This window comes from Doryrhamphus excisus, linkage group LG14 (genome assembly GCF_037039965.1).
Source record: "Doryrhamphus excisus strain RoL-2023G ecotype Guam linkage group LG14, RoL_Dexc_Guam_v1.1, whole genome shotgun sequence".
NCBI lineage: Eukaryota > Metazoa > Chordata > Actinopteri > Syngnathiformes > Syngnathidae > Doryrhamphus > Doryrhamphus excisus.
This window is the reverse complement of record NC_136370.1, coordinates 8,764,209-8,779,123: the sequence shown is the minus strand read 5'-3', so window position 1 is coordinate 8,779,123 and position 14,915 is coordinate 8,764,209. Positions and strand designations below refer to the sequence as shown.

Here is a 14,915-nt window from a genome sequence, read left to right as displayed (position 1 = left end):
TATGGAATTATTTTTGGAAATGTTCATTGTTTGGTCTGAAATCTTTTTTAGGAAAACAGAGATGGAGACGAAACGGAAGCAGGAAGAGGAGGATAGAAAAAAGAGAGAGGAAGAAGAGAAGGTTTTGCAGGTTTGAGCAGCTGTCAGATGGTATTTGTCTGTTTTGTGTTCAACATTGTTATGCCTGTAAGACAATTAGACAACTCAAGAAAACCAAGCAAATACCAGTAACAATTTGAGCACTTTTTAATGGTCCTTGGGAATATTGATTTTGCCCACTCCTGGATCCTCGACTATTTACTTAAATCGCCTCCATTTTCATACACAAAAGATGTTTTCCTAATGCTGGAGTTTGAGTTTTTAGAAAATTGTATTGATATTTCAAGTTAAACACACAAAGCTAGGGGTGCCCGCAGTGCACGATGGGGGCCATTGGCAGCTTGTTTTTTTATTGGCCCGTTGCTCATTGTAGCAAGAAAATTAAACCAAACATAATTGCTAAAATGGGAAAAAATAGAGCAAAAATGCAAAATGTACAGAGAAGAAGCAGTGAAGTTAGAAGAAATGTTGACACTAACAACTAATAAAACAAAGCTTTGTCTTTCAATACATATAAAGTATAACATAACATAAAAATATCAAAATGGATCCCACATCCTTTGATTTTCATATGCAGCCCTCTGTGGAAAAAGTTTGGACACCCTTGCGCTTAGCAATACTATGGATGATCTTCCCTCAATGTTAAAGGCTTACAAGGGAGTTATAACTCACTTTTAGTGCTCCAACCAACATCCCACTGCTCTCATAGCTTCTCACAGTTATGCGAGCCACAGTAAATGCAAGCTGTTTTCCCAGAAAAGCTTGACAGAGGTGCACTGCAGTAAACATTTAGCAATTACAACACGGGATAAGATGAATAATATACATTATACAATCACATCAGGAGGTTAACGAGATACGCTGTACTTGTTGAAAAAAAGAAACTGCATAATGTTGTGTAAATGTCACATCTTATAAAACAAGTCTGCTGTTTCCACCCAAGTAAGAGTATGGGTTTTTAAGACCTCTTTGGTTTTCACATACCCTTTTCAAAAAGTATTTTAAAAAATAGTTTTTTTAGCACATCACATCATCTCAATAGGATTTAGGTCAGGACAAAATGAAGACTCCAAGGTCTTCGTTTTGTTTTTGTTCAACCATTTAGAGTTGGACTTGTGGCTTGTGTTTTTGGATCACTGTCCTGCTGCCGAACCTCAGTTGATTTCAGCTTGAGGTCCGGCATGCCCAGCCGGGAGGCCGCGGGGCGGTCCTAGAACACGCTGTAGGGATTATGTCTCACAGCTGGCCTGGGAAAGCCTACTGAGACTGCTACCTCTGCGACCCGGACCCAGATAAGCGTAGGGGAATAGAATGGAATGATTTTCCTCACTGCACAAAATATCAGATAGCAATCTCTCTGCTTGGTTGCTATTGCCTTCCTGCACAGCCCTCCACCCTTTACTGCTGTGTCATGACACTGCTATTGGAGAAACCTTCTGATCGGCTGTACAGCGTGACCAACTATTGACATGAAATGCAAAAGTTGCCAGGAATTTACCAAAAATAACTTCAAACAATTCCTGTATTTTTCCGTTCCTATTTACACAAATGAAAAGGCCCAACAACAGGATCATGACCTTTGACCATTTCAATTTTTTTTCAGCAAGTTTGCAACCAGCAGACCTTGTGCAAGGCGTTACCCGGCTTTCATTTATTTTCTGCTGTATCAAGGACTTACATGATATCTTTCCCCCTTTAGTCTGTAAATCTTTGTGTGGTAGTGTCATTAGGGAGGTTCCGAGAGAGGCTTGTGATTTAGGTATGGTTTAGAATTACAAAACCCGGGGAATAGCTCTTTTGAGGGCCATACTCGGCTTTGGTGGGACCATAAAATCTTTCTTGTACTCTGTGACTGTGGAACAGCTCAACACTCTGATCACCTCATGCTTCACTCTAGTCGCGTGTCATATACCTGCTGATCTGACCGTCCTACAGCATTAATAATATATTCTTGGCTGAGAGGGGATTCATATTTAAGGCTCCTTTAACGAAAATCACCATCAGTGGCTACATAAATGAGAGCGGCGTTTCAACCAGAACCTTTATGTAGTATACGTGAACACAGTAATAAAGTAATTGTTATATATTTTCAAGGACAATACTTAAAGCGTAAGTCACAGCTAGACGTAAGAATTTTTGGGCTGTATATGAATAGCTGCCTTTTTTGCTGGTTGTTTCTGCTTGTTCATAGTACATAGAACATAGTTGTGGTTATCATGAAGGATCTCGACACACATACAGAGACACCTTGTGCTCCTCAACTATCCTTCTACTGGATTCAGGCCTGGAAAACATGCTTGGCCACTCGACCTTCAGCTACCTCAGCAAGGCACTTGTCATCTTAGAGGAGTTTTGAGCTTGTGAAGGTTTCCCAAGGGAGGGGATCATGCTCTGCTACACAATGTTACAATACATGCTTCACAAAGCAGACAGCACTCGTGAAGCTCCAGATGTTGACACTCCCACCATGGATGAGTGTCAGCAGAACACAGTTATCTGACTACACACTTGTGTTGACAATATTTATTTTCAGTGGATGGTAAATACACAGTATACTGCTGTACTATGCTATGCTGTTACGATGTGATAATAGTCATGTGTTGACACATGACCAGTAAGGGTTTCTTAATGGTCCTACATCCTTGATTAATAGCATTAATCAGGCTTGTGCACATAGCAAAGTTGTAATTGTGATGTAGATTGTGGCAAGTGGAAGACCACTCGTATTAAATCAGGTGCATGTGCTGTGTCTGTGCGTCTGTACATGTCCTACAGGCGGAGTTGGAAATCCAGTTGGCTCTGGAGCGTGAGGAACAGGTCCAACGGGCAGCCATTGTAGAGCAAGAGAGACGAGACAGGGAGCTGGCCATGAGGATCGCTCAGAGTGAAGCCGAGCTGATCACTGAAGATGGTCAGGTGGATGCCAGTCTGCGCAGGTAATAGATGCTAAAAAGACACATACAGTTGCATTAGCATTTATATCAGTGGTTCTTAACCTTGTTGGAGGTGCTGAACCCCACCAGTTTCAGATGCACTTCACCGAACCCTTCTTTAGTGAAAATTAAAATGTCATCACGAATTAACACGATGAGTCAGGTGTGTCTTGACTTCCGCTGGGGAGGCTCCACCGAACCCCTGAAACCAGCGGTGTCAAACTCATGCCATGACTCTGCTTCTTTGTAGCCGTCACCAAAGCAGGTGATTTTAATTATCAACACCACCTTCAATTTGGGGGAAAAACGCATCAATCAACTGGTTGGAGAGAAAACCCGCAGTGCTTCAGCCCTCCATTGGCATTGAGACCGACTAACCAAACCCGTAGGATTCGTTCAAACCCAGATTAAGAACCACTGATCTACATAAATGAGCAACAACACACTGTCCATAAACCCGATTTCTCCTATTCCTCTGTCCTCTCATAGTGATGAGGCTTTTTCGGATCTTCCTATCTCAGCATCCTCAGCCAGAGCCATGTAAGACCTGAGCACAGTCAGTGTAGTATAACCCCAACAAAAAGCATTCGCTCCATCCCTTCACTCTGCTCCATACCCGTCATTATAGTTCTATATCTCTTAGCTGCTTTGAGTAGCTATCAGTCTGTCTGCAATCACTGCCCTTGTTGAAGTGCATGAACGTCACATATCAGACACAACAATAGATTTTTTTGTCAAACTCATTGGACATACTTTACAGATATTTGTTTCATTGTCTGTGCCTGTGTCTGTCATCACCTCATTTTGAATACATAGATTATAACTTCTCAGTTTTTATGCCAGTTGCATTCTTTTATGTTTTTTTTTTAAATCTCCTTGATCTCATAGTATTCACAATGGTGTTGATTGCATTTAACCATTATAAAGAATCGTCTTTTTGGACATGTAACCATCAACAGAATGCCCCTTTCCCATTCAATCTTCTTGCTATTGTAACCATTAGCGAGCTAGCAGGCTAAGTAGTTAGCCTCCAATTTATTTGCTGTATTTTATATGTAAGAAAGGGTTTAGAACTGAGTGGGGGGGGGACAAAGAAGCCAAAGAATACCACTTCCACACAAAACTTTTTTCACTCCATTTTTGTCTCCATGCATTGTGAAGGTAATCTAATGACATGTCTCAATCATGAAACATTACTGACGCCTAGTGGCCAGAATTCTACATATACCTTTGTCTTTCAATATTTTTTGAGTAATTGCTTATGATTATTGCTATATTGTGAGGGGCCAATGCATTCCACTCCACAGTCTCCACTTCTCTGTAACAGTTTGTTTTCTTACTACCGTGAATCTCCTCTTGGATAAAAGTTGTCAACCGCCACCTTCTAAAAATCAAATATAGGACACCCATCGTTCTCAATTGCATGTTTCAATTTGACATTTATGTTGATGGAATTTTCCAACTGTACTACTTTCAATGAGAGGGACTTCAGAAGATCTATATGAAGAACTTTGCTCAAAAGTGCACATTTTGCTGCATTAGCAACACACAGAGCTGAAACAGATTAAGTCATTGCATTCAGCACACGTAGACCCTCACTCTGCGTTACTGGCATAGTCGTACATTGTGGCAGAACAAAATAAACACCCTGGCCTCCCTCTATCCCCTTGTTGCTCCAAACAACCATTTCCTATTAACAACAGGCTATCTCTTCACCTTCACCGCTTTTTCCCTGCCTCCACAATCCTCCTCATCACGCTTTTCCCCAGCCAGAATGATGATGATGATGATGAGGATCACAATTCTCATTTTGTCTCTACGTTTCAGTCAGCATCAATTACAAGTGGTAATCTGGATGATTAGATTGGGCATTCTCCTCTCTTAGACATCAGCAGCTGTAAATAGAGGACTTAATTCCTCAGTATTATTGAATTAGAAGTCTTGACTCTGCAGGGAAGCTGGAGATGTGAGCTCAGACCTGCTGTTAACAGTCTGAAGGTCCTCTCCGTCTGCCTGATTCATAAATTAAACGGGTGAGCTAAATGCCAGCAGATGTACGGCATCATCACGCAAGCAGTAAACTCACATGTAAACACTCGTGACATGCCTCTCTGAATTTCTTCCCACGAGAAAACGACCCATAACCAGCTATCAATTGTTGATTCATCAAAGCGAGCAAAAAAGATGAAGTAAGCACGCGTAAAATATGTCTGTCCGCAAACACATTAGATTAGCTCACACTTTGCGGGATGTCTTTATATCTTCATTGAGTGCAGAGTCAGGGAGGCTGGACCCCTGCAGACCTCTGGAAGATGGCCAATCCACAATGAGAGGCCTGTTGGGAAGGGGTCCTTACAGAGACAGAGGGGCAGTAGACCTAGATCAAGGGTTTTCAAAGTGTAGTGTGTCTCCCCTCAGGAATTCCCCTAGGAACCAAAAATCAATTCATTTTGCCTTTACACATAATTGTATTTATAAGCATTTCAGCAGTTTTGAGGACTGGAATACGTACTGTAGTGTAGCCATTTTGCTTTTTATTTTGAAGGCCTGACTTTACCAGCTACAGGATGTATTACACCATTGTTACTGAGCAGACCAGAATCTGTGCTGCTCCAGCAGTAATGAGAGGAACTTTTGTTTTTCTTTTCTGAAAGTTAAAATACGGATTAACTATTACTATTACAATTATTAACTATTAAACTATTAAAATGGGAGGGCAAAATACAGTTGCTGAATTCCTGGTAAAAATGAGTTAACAGATATGACAAAATATTAACAACAAACGAGATCAGCACGGGTAAACCAAACAGCCAAAACAATGACGACGCACCGTAACTTTGATGTAACGCCAGCAAACTTACACTGCAAATGCACTAAACAAAGTCTCATTAGAAACATTTCAAATAAGAAACCTGTAAATGCACACACACCAGGCCTCTCTCAAACAATTTCACCCAGCCCCTTTTATCTGTGAAGGGCCAACCACAGTTCCCAATGAGAGGGTGAAGCAAGTCCAAAAGGTACCTGATTTACATTCCCAACACCCTTCATATTATATATAAGTCCTTCAGGAGTCCCCCACTGATGGGTCACTTCCTGTATATGTATATATATAAACACTCACGTACACCTAACAACTTGGATTCCCCAACTACCACCCATTCAACCCCCCCCTCCTCCAGGTGGCACTTGGGAGAGTCCAATTGAGGTGATCAGCCTCTGGCCTGCACTCCCATGGGCGTGCCTCCATGTTTGGGCCACGACCAATCACCTCAAACAAAAGGAGAAACTGATGAGAAATTAGGACCAACACAAATGACTTCTGAATGAAAAACTAACTAAAGTGGCACTTAAACTTAAATGGCAAACAAATATAATTAAAGCACTAACCAAAATATATGTAAATAACTAAAGCCAACTATATACACAGAGAAACCGGACAGTGTAGGCGGGGCATACACCTGATCAGTGAGGGAGGATCGGCAGCTCCCTCACACTCCCGAACCCCACTCTAATTTAGTGGTTATAGAAGTTGATAATAAATGGATAAACTCTATGGAGAGCTACTTGAAAAGCGGTTTGGAGATACTGGTAGTCCATGAGCTACAAGCTGGAGACGCCTGATTTACTGTGTCTTAACTCAAAGACTGGTCACGGCGGTCGGCATTGACTCAGTGCAGATAATCTCGACATCGGTAGTGGAAATGTGGTCAAAATGTGGCCGTGTTTAAAATAACTTAGACCCACTGAAAACTCTAACGTAGTCCTCTAGCTATTTATTTTAAACATATTGTCAAACCAAAAGTCTTAACAAAATCATGACCTATTACAGGAGGATGATTTACTTTCACCCCACATAACCAGCGCTTTCATTGCGCAAGGGGAAGCTATTTTTCTGAAACTCTTATTTTGTGAGATGCCATCTGACAGGGTGTAATGCACAGCATTTTTTATTGTGAAGGCTGGAAGTGTGCTGTTTTGTCTTTTGGCTCTTGACATCTGTGTGGTGTCACAGTGAGACAAAGCACTGCTAGTGTTGAGCTTGCACAACGTCAGTGCTCAGCTTATTAAGACCCTCGGTCACACATATTTACAATCCAGGGGCAGAAAATTTAATAGCGATAAGTTTTTATGCCAATATCAGCTGATAATATTGGTAATCCAAAATTATGGGACATGCTTACTGATAATTCTCATTCCCAATATGACATTTGGTTCCATTCAATGTCAATGGGTAGAGTTATTAATCCATTTCAGACATTTGAATAGTGTGATGTACTTCCATGTGACTGCGTGAAGCACGTTCATAATAAACTAATCTGTTACCACTACGATGTTTTGTTGAACTCTATTGTACAGTATCTACTTGAGGATGCCCGGTAAAGTGCATTGTGGTTGTTTTTGCTTTCAAAGCAATGTTATGCCCCTCACATCACAATATTTATTTATTTATTTATTCAGACATAACATATTGACTGTATGAATCCTTAATTATGCTTTTAAGTGCTTGTCCTCAAATTGTTGAAGTGCTGTGGTGTTCATGTAGCTCTTTTAGAATAGCACTCTAGCTTGGTATGGGTGAATTACAGTATGTAAACAGCCTCACACCATCACCTCGTATCACCTCCAAACAGTGTACCTTTTATGCAGACACGCTTTCTTTTTCTGTTTGTGTCTCGCACACACACGAATCATCACCTGCTCTTTACCCGCAGGGGCCCTCAGGTGCAGGCAACCAAAGCTGCTGCTGGCGTGAAAAAGTATGACCTCAGCAAGTGGAAGTATGCTGAGCTGCGGGATGTCATCAACACTTCCTGTGGTGAGGAAACCCAGCTCTATGTGTGTGTGTTTCCTTTGCACCTTTGTGGATTTTTCTCAGTCATTTTGAAGGATCCAGCACATTTGCCAAAAAGCTGAGCCTGCAGCTGGATGGAACACACCGACTGGCAAGAACTTGTGCCCGCTGAATTAAAAGACTGATCTGAGGGCACTCCCACAGCTGCTGCTGCTCATTAGCGTTTTTTTTTTTTTTTTACGGCAACGAGAGGAAGTTATCTCAATTATGGAGGATGGCAGACCTCTGCCCTTCCGACTGGTTGGGAGCCAACTTCAAATCAGTCAACATGAAGATCAGATGACTTTCCACTGGCTGCCCGGCTTATGTCTTTATGGCCGCCGCTGTAAAGTCAAGCAACTCAGATGCTTCCTGTGGGATCCCAAGGACATCTGGCTAATCTGTGAAAGCTATTTCATGCAGTGGTGCTGATACTAGAAACACTGTGTTTGAAGTCCAGCTGATTAGAGTTTTCCACATATGAAATTGCATTTTAATGACGACTAGGTTTTCTTCCGAGGATGTTCTCATTAAACATGGATGACATGGCTTCTTTTCTAAACTGTAATGTCAAACCAAGTTTCACTGACTGCACATTTGTAAGCAATTTAAATGTAAGAGGGAAAATTTAGTTTGACATGTTTATATTGCTATCCCGTTATATCAGGTTGGAATTTGTTGTGCTTATGAACAAATGTCCTTCCTTTAGCCCACTGGAGGGACCATGGCAACTCACTGGAAAATTTGATTTATCTTTTTGTGCATGTATGCCATCTAACTAGAGGACAAATTTGTCACATCCAATTACGATGTAGCAGCCGTGAGTATTGGCATTACCGACATTGATCAGCACGAATCACAGTACTTTTATTGCATGTGTTAGAAAAGGCTTGATGAAGTGATATTGCTCAAAAAGATAACAATAGTCAGCAACAGTAGGTATGAGAACCCAGTTACTTCTTGATGCTGTGTAGTTTTATCCATGTAGTGTTCATGTAGTGGTGGCTAGGCATAACGTAGGAAGGCTTGAGGTCCTCAAACGACGACATTATTTGTGGGAAGCTTCTTGTGGGAGTTCAGCACACTTTGCAAATGTTTCAGACAATACTAGTTGTTTGCGGAAGCCGGAGGTTTGTTTCATTGCATCTGTGACCATGTGGAAATTTGCATGCCATTTTTTGTGATGCAGCTTCAAATGCACAATGAGATTGGTTGTACTAAACTTCCGCAGTTCTGTGCCACCACAGGGAACGTGTACATGACAAGATTTGCACTCATCTGCAATTAGTTTTTTTTTTACTATAACTAAAAATACTGTAACATGGCCAACATCGCTTCCACTCCCTGTGACTGTTAGCACACACGCTTGCTTCTGGATTGAAGTGCTGGAGCGATGTTTGGAATAGATTGTCGGATTGGAGTGCTGATATTGGACATTTTTCATGCAGGCTGATGAGACTCTCCACATAAGACGTCTTTAAACTCACACACAAACATCTTGCATGCCACCATAGGTGCTACTGTTTTGGTTGGCAATCAAGTTCACATAAATTCAGCAGTTAACTCTTTAATGTCACATTTACTACTTGTGGGTTATTCCTGAGGGAAAAATGGAGGTGTGAATGACTTGCTCTGGGTTGAACTAGGAGGATGCCTGATGTAGTATATTGCGCATGTGTACAGCATTGCATTTGTAGTCAAATTCCAGGGGAACTCAAGGACTATTAATATAAAAGGAAGTTTGCCATGAATAAATATTAGTATAGTTCCACTCATATGTATTGTGTTTGGACAGACATAGAGCTGCTGGCGGCCTGCAGAGAGGAGTTCCACCGCCGTCTGAAGGTCTATCACGCATGGAAGTCCAAGAACAAGAAACGCAATGATGACGGAAGCGATCAGAGGGCTCCAAAGTCTGTCACTGATTACGGTTGGTAGAGAAAATGTTTCTATCCATTCTCATTTTCATGCAATTATGCATTATTATTTTCTCCGTCCTCTCCGCCCCTCATGTTCATTGGCAGGGATTAATCACCCGCCTTTAAATAAGCTTGGTAAATTCAATTAGTTGACGAAAAACAGCGGCCTGAAAAGGTAGCCGCCTACTCTGTGCTGAAAATATTTATTCTAATTAACAACTAACTGCCGTTCATGCTTTGTCAGGTTCAACGGACGTTAATGTGACAGCTCTCTATAAACACACACATTGTTTAAATGCATGAAAGCAGACTGCTGATCTGCATTTTTGCATTTTGCAGCACAAAATGGATTGTGTGAGGTCATTAGGGAATCAGAACATTTTCTATCTAAAGGCAGTAAAACAGAACGTAACACGTTACACGGTATAATGTTTTTGCTCTTGCACGTATTAAGGGCGTACTCACACTAGGCCATTGTGCTGCACCCAGGTCCTCTTAACACCTAAAGAACGGTACGTTTGGCTATTGTGAGCACGCTGCTCAGCATTTAAGGTCCAACACAATTTCATGCACTATGCAATGAGACTGCTGAGATATTATTCATGATAACTAAAGATGATCCAAAAGTTAAACTCACAGCACGCTTACTCACCCGCAGATACATTTGTGTGTCCAAAAAAGATGTGTCATTAATTCATTTAATAGCTGCTCGGCTGAAAATTAATGACGGCGACAATCTGGCAGAAAATATATAATTACAATGACTCCAAATAAGACTGAAACTATCTCACAAAGTAATAGAAATAGCAGCAATACAGCAGAATAGAATATAATTTTTTGAATTTGAAATGTATTTAATTGGAATTAATTTGTGTCAGTGTCAACCTTCTACAATGTAAATAAGCAAGACGACTCCAAATGATGAGCTGCATGGTGGATGAGTGGTTAGCATGTTGGCCGCACAGTCAAGAGATCGGGAAGATGCATTTGAATCTCCCCTTGGGCATGTCTGTGTGGAGTTTGCATGTTCTCCCCGTGCATGCGTGGGTTTTCTTCGGGTACTCCGGTTTCCTCCCACATTCCAAAAACATGCTAGGTTAATTGGTGACTCCAAATTGTCCATAGGTATGAATGTGAGTGTGAATGTTTGTCTATGTGCCCTGTGATTGGCTGGTGACCAGATCAGGGTGTACCCTGCCTATCGCCCAAAGTCAGCTAGGATAGGCTCCAGCTTACCCGCATAACTCCAGTGGCATCAAAATGGATGGACTTGCTGTTGTTTTGGTTTGGTTTTATTAATGGCCATTTTCATCAATTTGCCATGGGTCAATAAAAAACAAGCTGCAGGTTGCAAACACCCCCCCGACCGCACTTTGTCATCCTTGGTCTAGTGTGAGTACTCCCTTAGTCACCCATGTTAGTACATAGGAGCCCTGGTCAAACTTTTCTGTCATTGTGTTCACTGCAGCTCAGCAGAACCCCGCCCCGGCCATGATTGCCCAGCATCAGGAAGTAGCCATGAACCGGCAGCAGCGTTACTTTCGCATCCCTTTCATCCGCCCAGCTGACCAATACAAGGACCCCCAGAATAAGAAGAAAGGCTGGTGGTACGCACATTTTGATGGGCCCTGGATTGCCCGACAGATGGAGCTCCACCCGGACAAACGGCCCATTGTGCTGGTGGCAGGTGAGTCAGTAGCTGGCAATAGCCTCTGTTGGATATACTGTATGTGAGTTTGGGATTTAGTGGATGTTAATATGTGTAGTACATGTTGTACTTGTTGTGACATTTTCCATGCATGCATATGTCTTCAATTTTTACAGACTGCAGCTTCCAGATATGATAACAATGCCATTTTCAAAGATGTAAAGACTTTCCAAAACTGAACTTTTTGTCTAGTCTTGTATACAAGTAGGATTCAATATTAATAAATTGAATATTCTCATACTTAGAACATAGAAAAGGTATTTAAGACCTTCAGTCTTTAACATTATTACAGCCTTGTAGACATCGCAAAACACCTCTATAGCCACATTTTTCTTGTATTACCTATAATAATAATACCTATATTACCACAGTAAGGCTTAAATACTCACCCTTAGCATTGGGATGGTTCCTTATTGTAGTATCTCAAATGTAATATGGGTCGATCGAATGGCATTAAAAAAGATCAACATCAGCCTATCATTCATCCTCACGATGACGTTTGTCACTTGATTGATATACAGGACAGCCAGTCTTGACATAAATCTGCCATATATAGCCATACACTCCAACAATATTGATTTACACCACATTGCGCACCACTTTTGCGCAGGCTGCGGTATCGCTGAAGTGACACAAGAGACAGCCACACGCTGGGCCGGTCACCAGCCAAACGCAGAGATTAAATATTAAATGTGATTAAATATAATTTTTACAAAATTATTATTATTTCTGATTATTGAGGTATGGTCAGTGGATGGATGGATATTTAATATTGTATTTCTTTGCTGTTCGACAGTTATTTGATGACTGTGCTTCATTGATCACCGTTATCTTAAAACCTCTGTTTCCTGACGAGCTCAACCTGTTTTTCCAATTCAGGCCACTTGTGTGTGTGAGTGACAGGAAGAAAACCTCTGGTTCGCTTGAAGAGTTGTTTGAATATCAGCAACTCCTCTGTTGTCGTCTAGCCTGACCAACCTTTGAGACACTTTTTCTGAGCAGGTCTGCATCTCTCCGGAGCACTGGTGGCTCTGAGTGACAGGAAGAAAATATCAGTTTGAAATATTGGACTCTTTTTTGCAGGATCTTCAAAGATAGATTCATGGATAGGAAATGCAATAAAGAGGCAATGTGTCGTGGTATTTTGACACGTCTCTTTGTTCACAGGCAAAGACGATATGGAAATGTGCGAGCTGAGTCTAGAAGAGACTGGTCTGACTCGGAAGAGGGGTGCAGAGATCCTTCCCAGGCAGTTTGAAGAAATCTGGGAGCGCTGTGACGGGATCCAGTACCTGAAGAAAGCCATCGAGAACAAGCAGGCCCGGCCTACGTACGCCACCGCCATGCTTCAGAACCTCCTGAAGTGACCCTCAGATGGCAGTGAGGTCCTTATGCAAAATAGCTTATGCAGTTAGCTGTATTCCCACTTTGCTGTGTTGTTTGTTGACGTTGTGTTGAGGCCTTAAATTCTAACACACGTGCACCTCTCAAGCCCAACCTGAGACCTTAAAAGTGTGTACGAGTCTTATGTTGTTTCTTGAAACTTCATTTCATTTTGATAAATGCACATTTGTGGTGGCTTTGTGTGCATTTGATAAGATATGGCATTCGTTTCATGTTTCTCACACCTCATTTTTTCACTCGCTTGTGTTCTGTTTGTATTTGCGCTGCAGCACTGTAGAGAATAAAATACAAGCCGCCTCTTAAGTCGTCATTGTTTCATTTTCTTTCCTGTAGTCCCTGAGATCATTAAAGTCAAAGTGTGAACAATCGCGAGCCAGTGTAGCAGTTACTTCCCGCTACTGTTAACTGGAGCTGACACGCTAATGGGAATAGCAGCAAACAAGATTAACGGACGAGATTATTTCAAACGAAAGGCAAATGTAAAGGCTCACGCACTTTAGGTGATCAGCGCCGTTAAACCAGATTAAAGGTTCACTGCAGGCGTTTGGCCTTTGAAGGTGTGTCCTTGTACACCACAACACAATAAATAGGAAATATTCAAATGGTGAGATGAAGGGAGCTGCAACACATGAAAAAAAGAAGAAAGTATATTTTTGTAAACAGGTGTGAATTGTACGTAAACTGTGTTGCCAGTGGCCATCCATCTATTTTCTATGCTGCTTATCCTCACTAGGGTTGCGGGCATGCTGGAGCCTATCCCAGCTGTCTTTGGGTGAGAGGCGGAGTAAACCCTGAACTGGTCATCAGTCCATCGCAGGTGTTGCCAGGTGTTGTGCAAGATCATTTGTACTATGCACAATTTATATGAACCAGTCATGAACTCAACGTGAACGCACTGCTACCTACGTGATGCCGTATTAAAGTGTAACTCGGTGTGCCGCATTCACATGAAGGGGTCAACTTTTCCACCACTTATTGGAGCAAATCTGTCACGAGCGGGCTTGCTAGCTTAGCGATGCGACCCCAGGATGCAGAGAGCAGGACCAAAAATGTAGGTAAAAGGAATTTAATGGCACTTAAGCTATGTAGACAGCAACTACAGGCAAACCAAACACAAAGACAATGAAGCCACAAACAAAAGAGCACACACCTGAACTAAATAGGGAGTGTGGAAATTAGAGACAGGTGTGTGAAATGAGTCAGAGAGAAAGCAGAAGGGAACAAGAAAGGAAGTAGTTACCAAAATAAGGGCATGAAAACCAGAACAGAGGCAAGGAAGGAAACTAAAGTAGCTGTCACGAGAGGGTGACGTCCACATCGTGACAAAATCGGGGAAATTCTCAAGTCATTTCTGTAGCTTCTTAAATTTTCCTTGTTAATTTATCCATCAATTTTGTATACCTATATCCTCACGAGGGTTGCGAGCATGCTGGAGCTTATCCCAGCTGTCTTGTTAATTTACGTTAAGTGATAATAATGTCCAAAACGATGTATTCTAGTCTGCAATTCCTTGTCCCACACTGTCCATGCCTCCATATTTCTAGCTTATGCCTTCTTCCTGCACTTTCTACATTCATATTCTTCAGCTGTGAGGTAATATAGACTTTTATGCATGAGTTTCTTCGGTGTTGCGTGGTGTCAGCCAGGACACAGCGGGACCCAATACTGCCACAACTGCTTCACAGATGCTGGAAGTAGAATGCATACCAATGTGGGAACAATGCACATTGCACATACTATTGTCATGTACTGGACGTAAATAGCTATGGTCATTTTGTGCCAATGCGCACCATTTTCAGTCACAAATTGCATGCCTCATGCTTAATTTCTGCATAAACACAATGCAAACAGTACGTAAACTAGTATTCATGCTTTTCAGGCATTCCATAAATAAATGACATGCACTTCCAGGTTGAATGCGGAGGCAAAATGTTGCTGTATCAGAAGTGGGATCTATGGCGGAAACCAGGGATGAGGAGTGTGAAGTGTCCAACAAGTATTTTAAACATAACATACAA

General features: G+C 41.7%; 1 protein-coding gene across 2 annotated transcripts in view; it reads left to right on the top strand.

The window, feature by feature from the left end:
- LOC131140366 (unconventional myosin-VI) overlaps positions 1 to 13,220 on the top strand; it is a 48,218-nt gene extending 34,998 nt beyond the window's left edge. Inside the window, exons 27-33 of one of the 2 annotated variants that reach the window (XM_058090717.2) lie at positions 52 to 130; positions 2,875 to 3,035; positions 3,522 to 3,572; positions 7,748 to 7,851; positions 9,662 to 9,796; positions 11,254 to 11,472; positions 12,661 to 13,220. In XM_058090717.2, the coding sequence (XP_057946700.1) occupies positions 52 to 130; positions 2,875 to 3,035; positions 3,522 to 3,572; positions 7,748 to 7,851; positions 9,662 to 9,796; positions 11,254 to 11,472; positions 12,661 to 12,860 (949 nt within the window). In that variant the 3' untranslated portion in view covers positions 12,861 to 13,220. The remainder of the gene's footprint in view (positions 1 to 51; positions 131 to 2,874; positions 3,036 to 3,521; positions 3,573 to 7,747; positions 7,852 to 9,661; positions 9,797 to 11,253; positions 11,473 to 12,660) is intronic. The other variant, XM_058090718.2, reaches the window with a different exon arrangement.
- Positions 13,221 to 14,915: the final 1,695 nt, after the last annotated feature.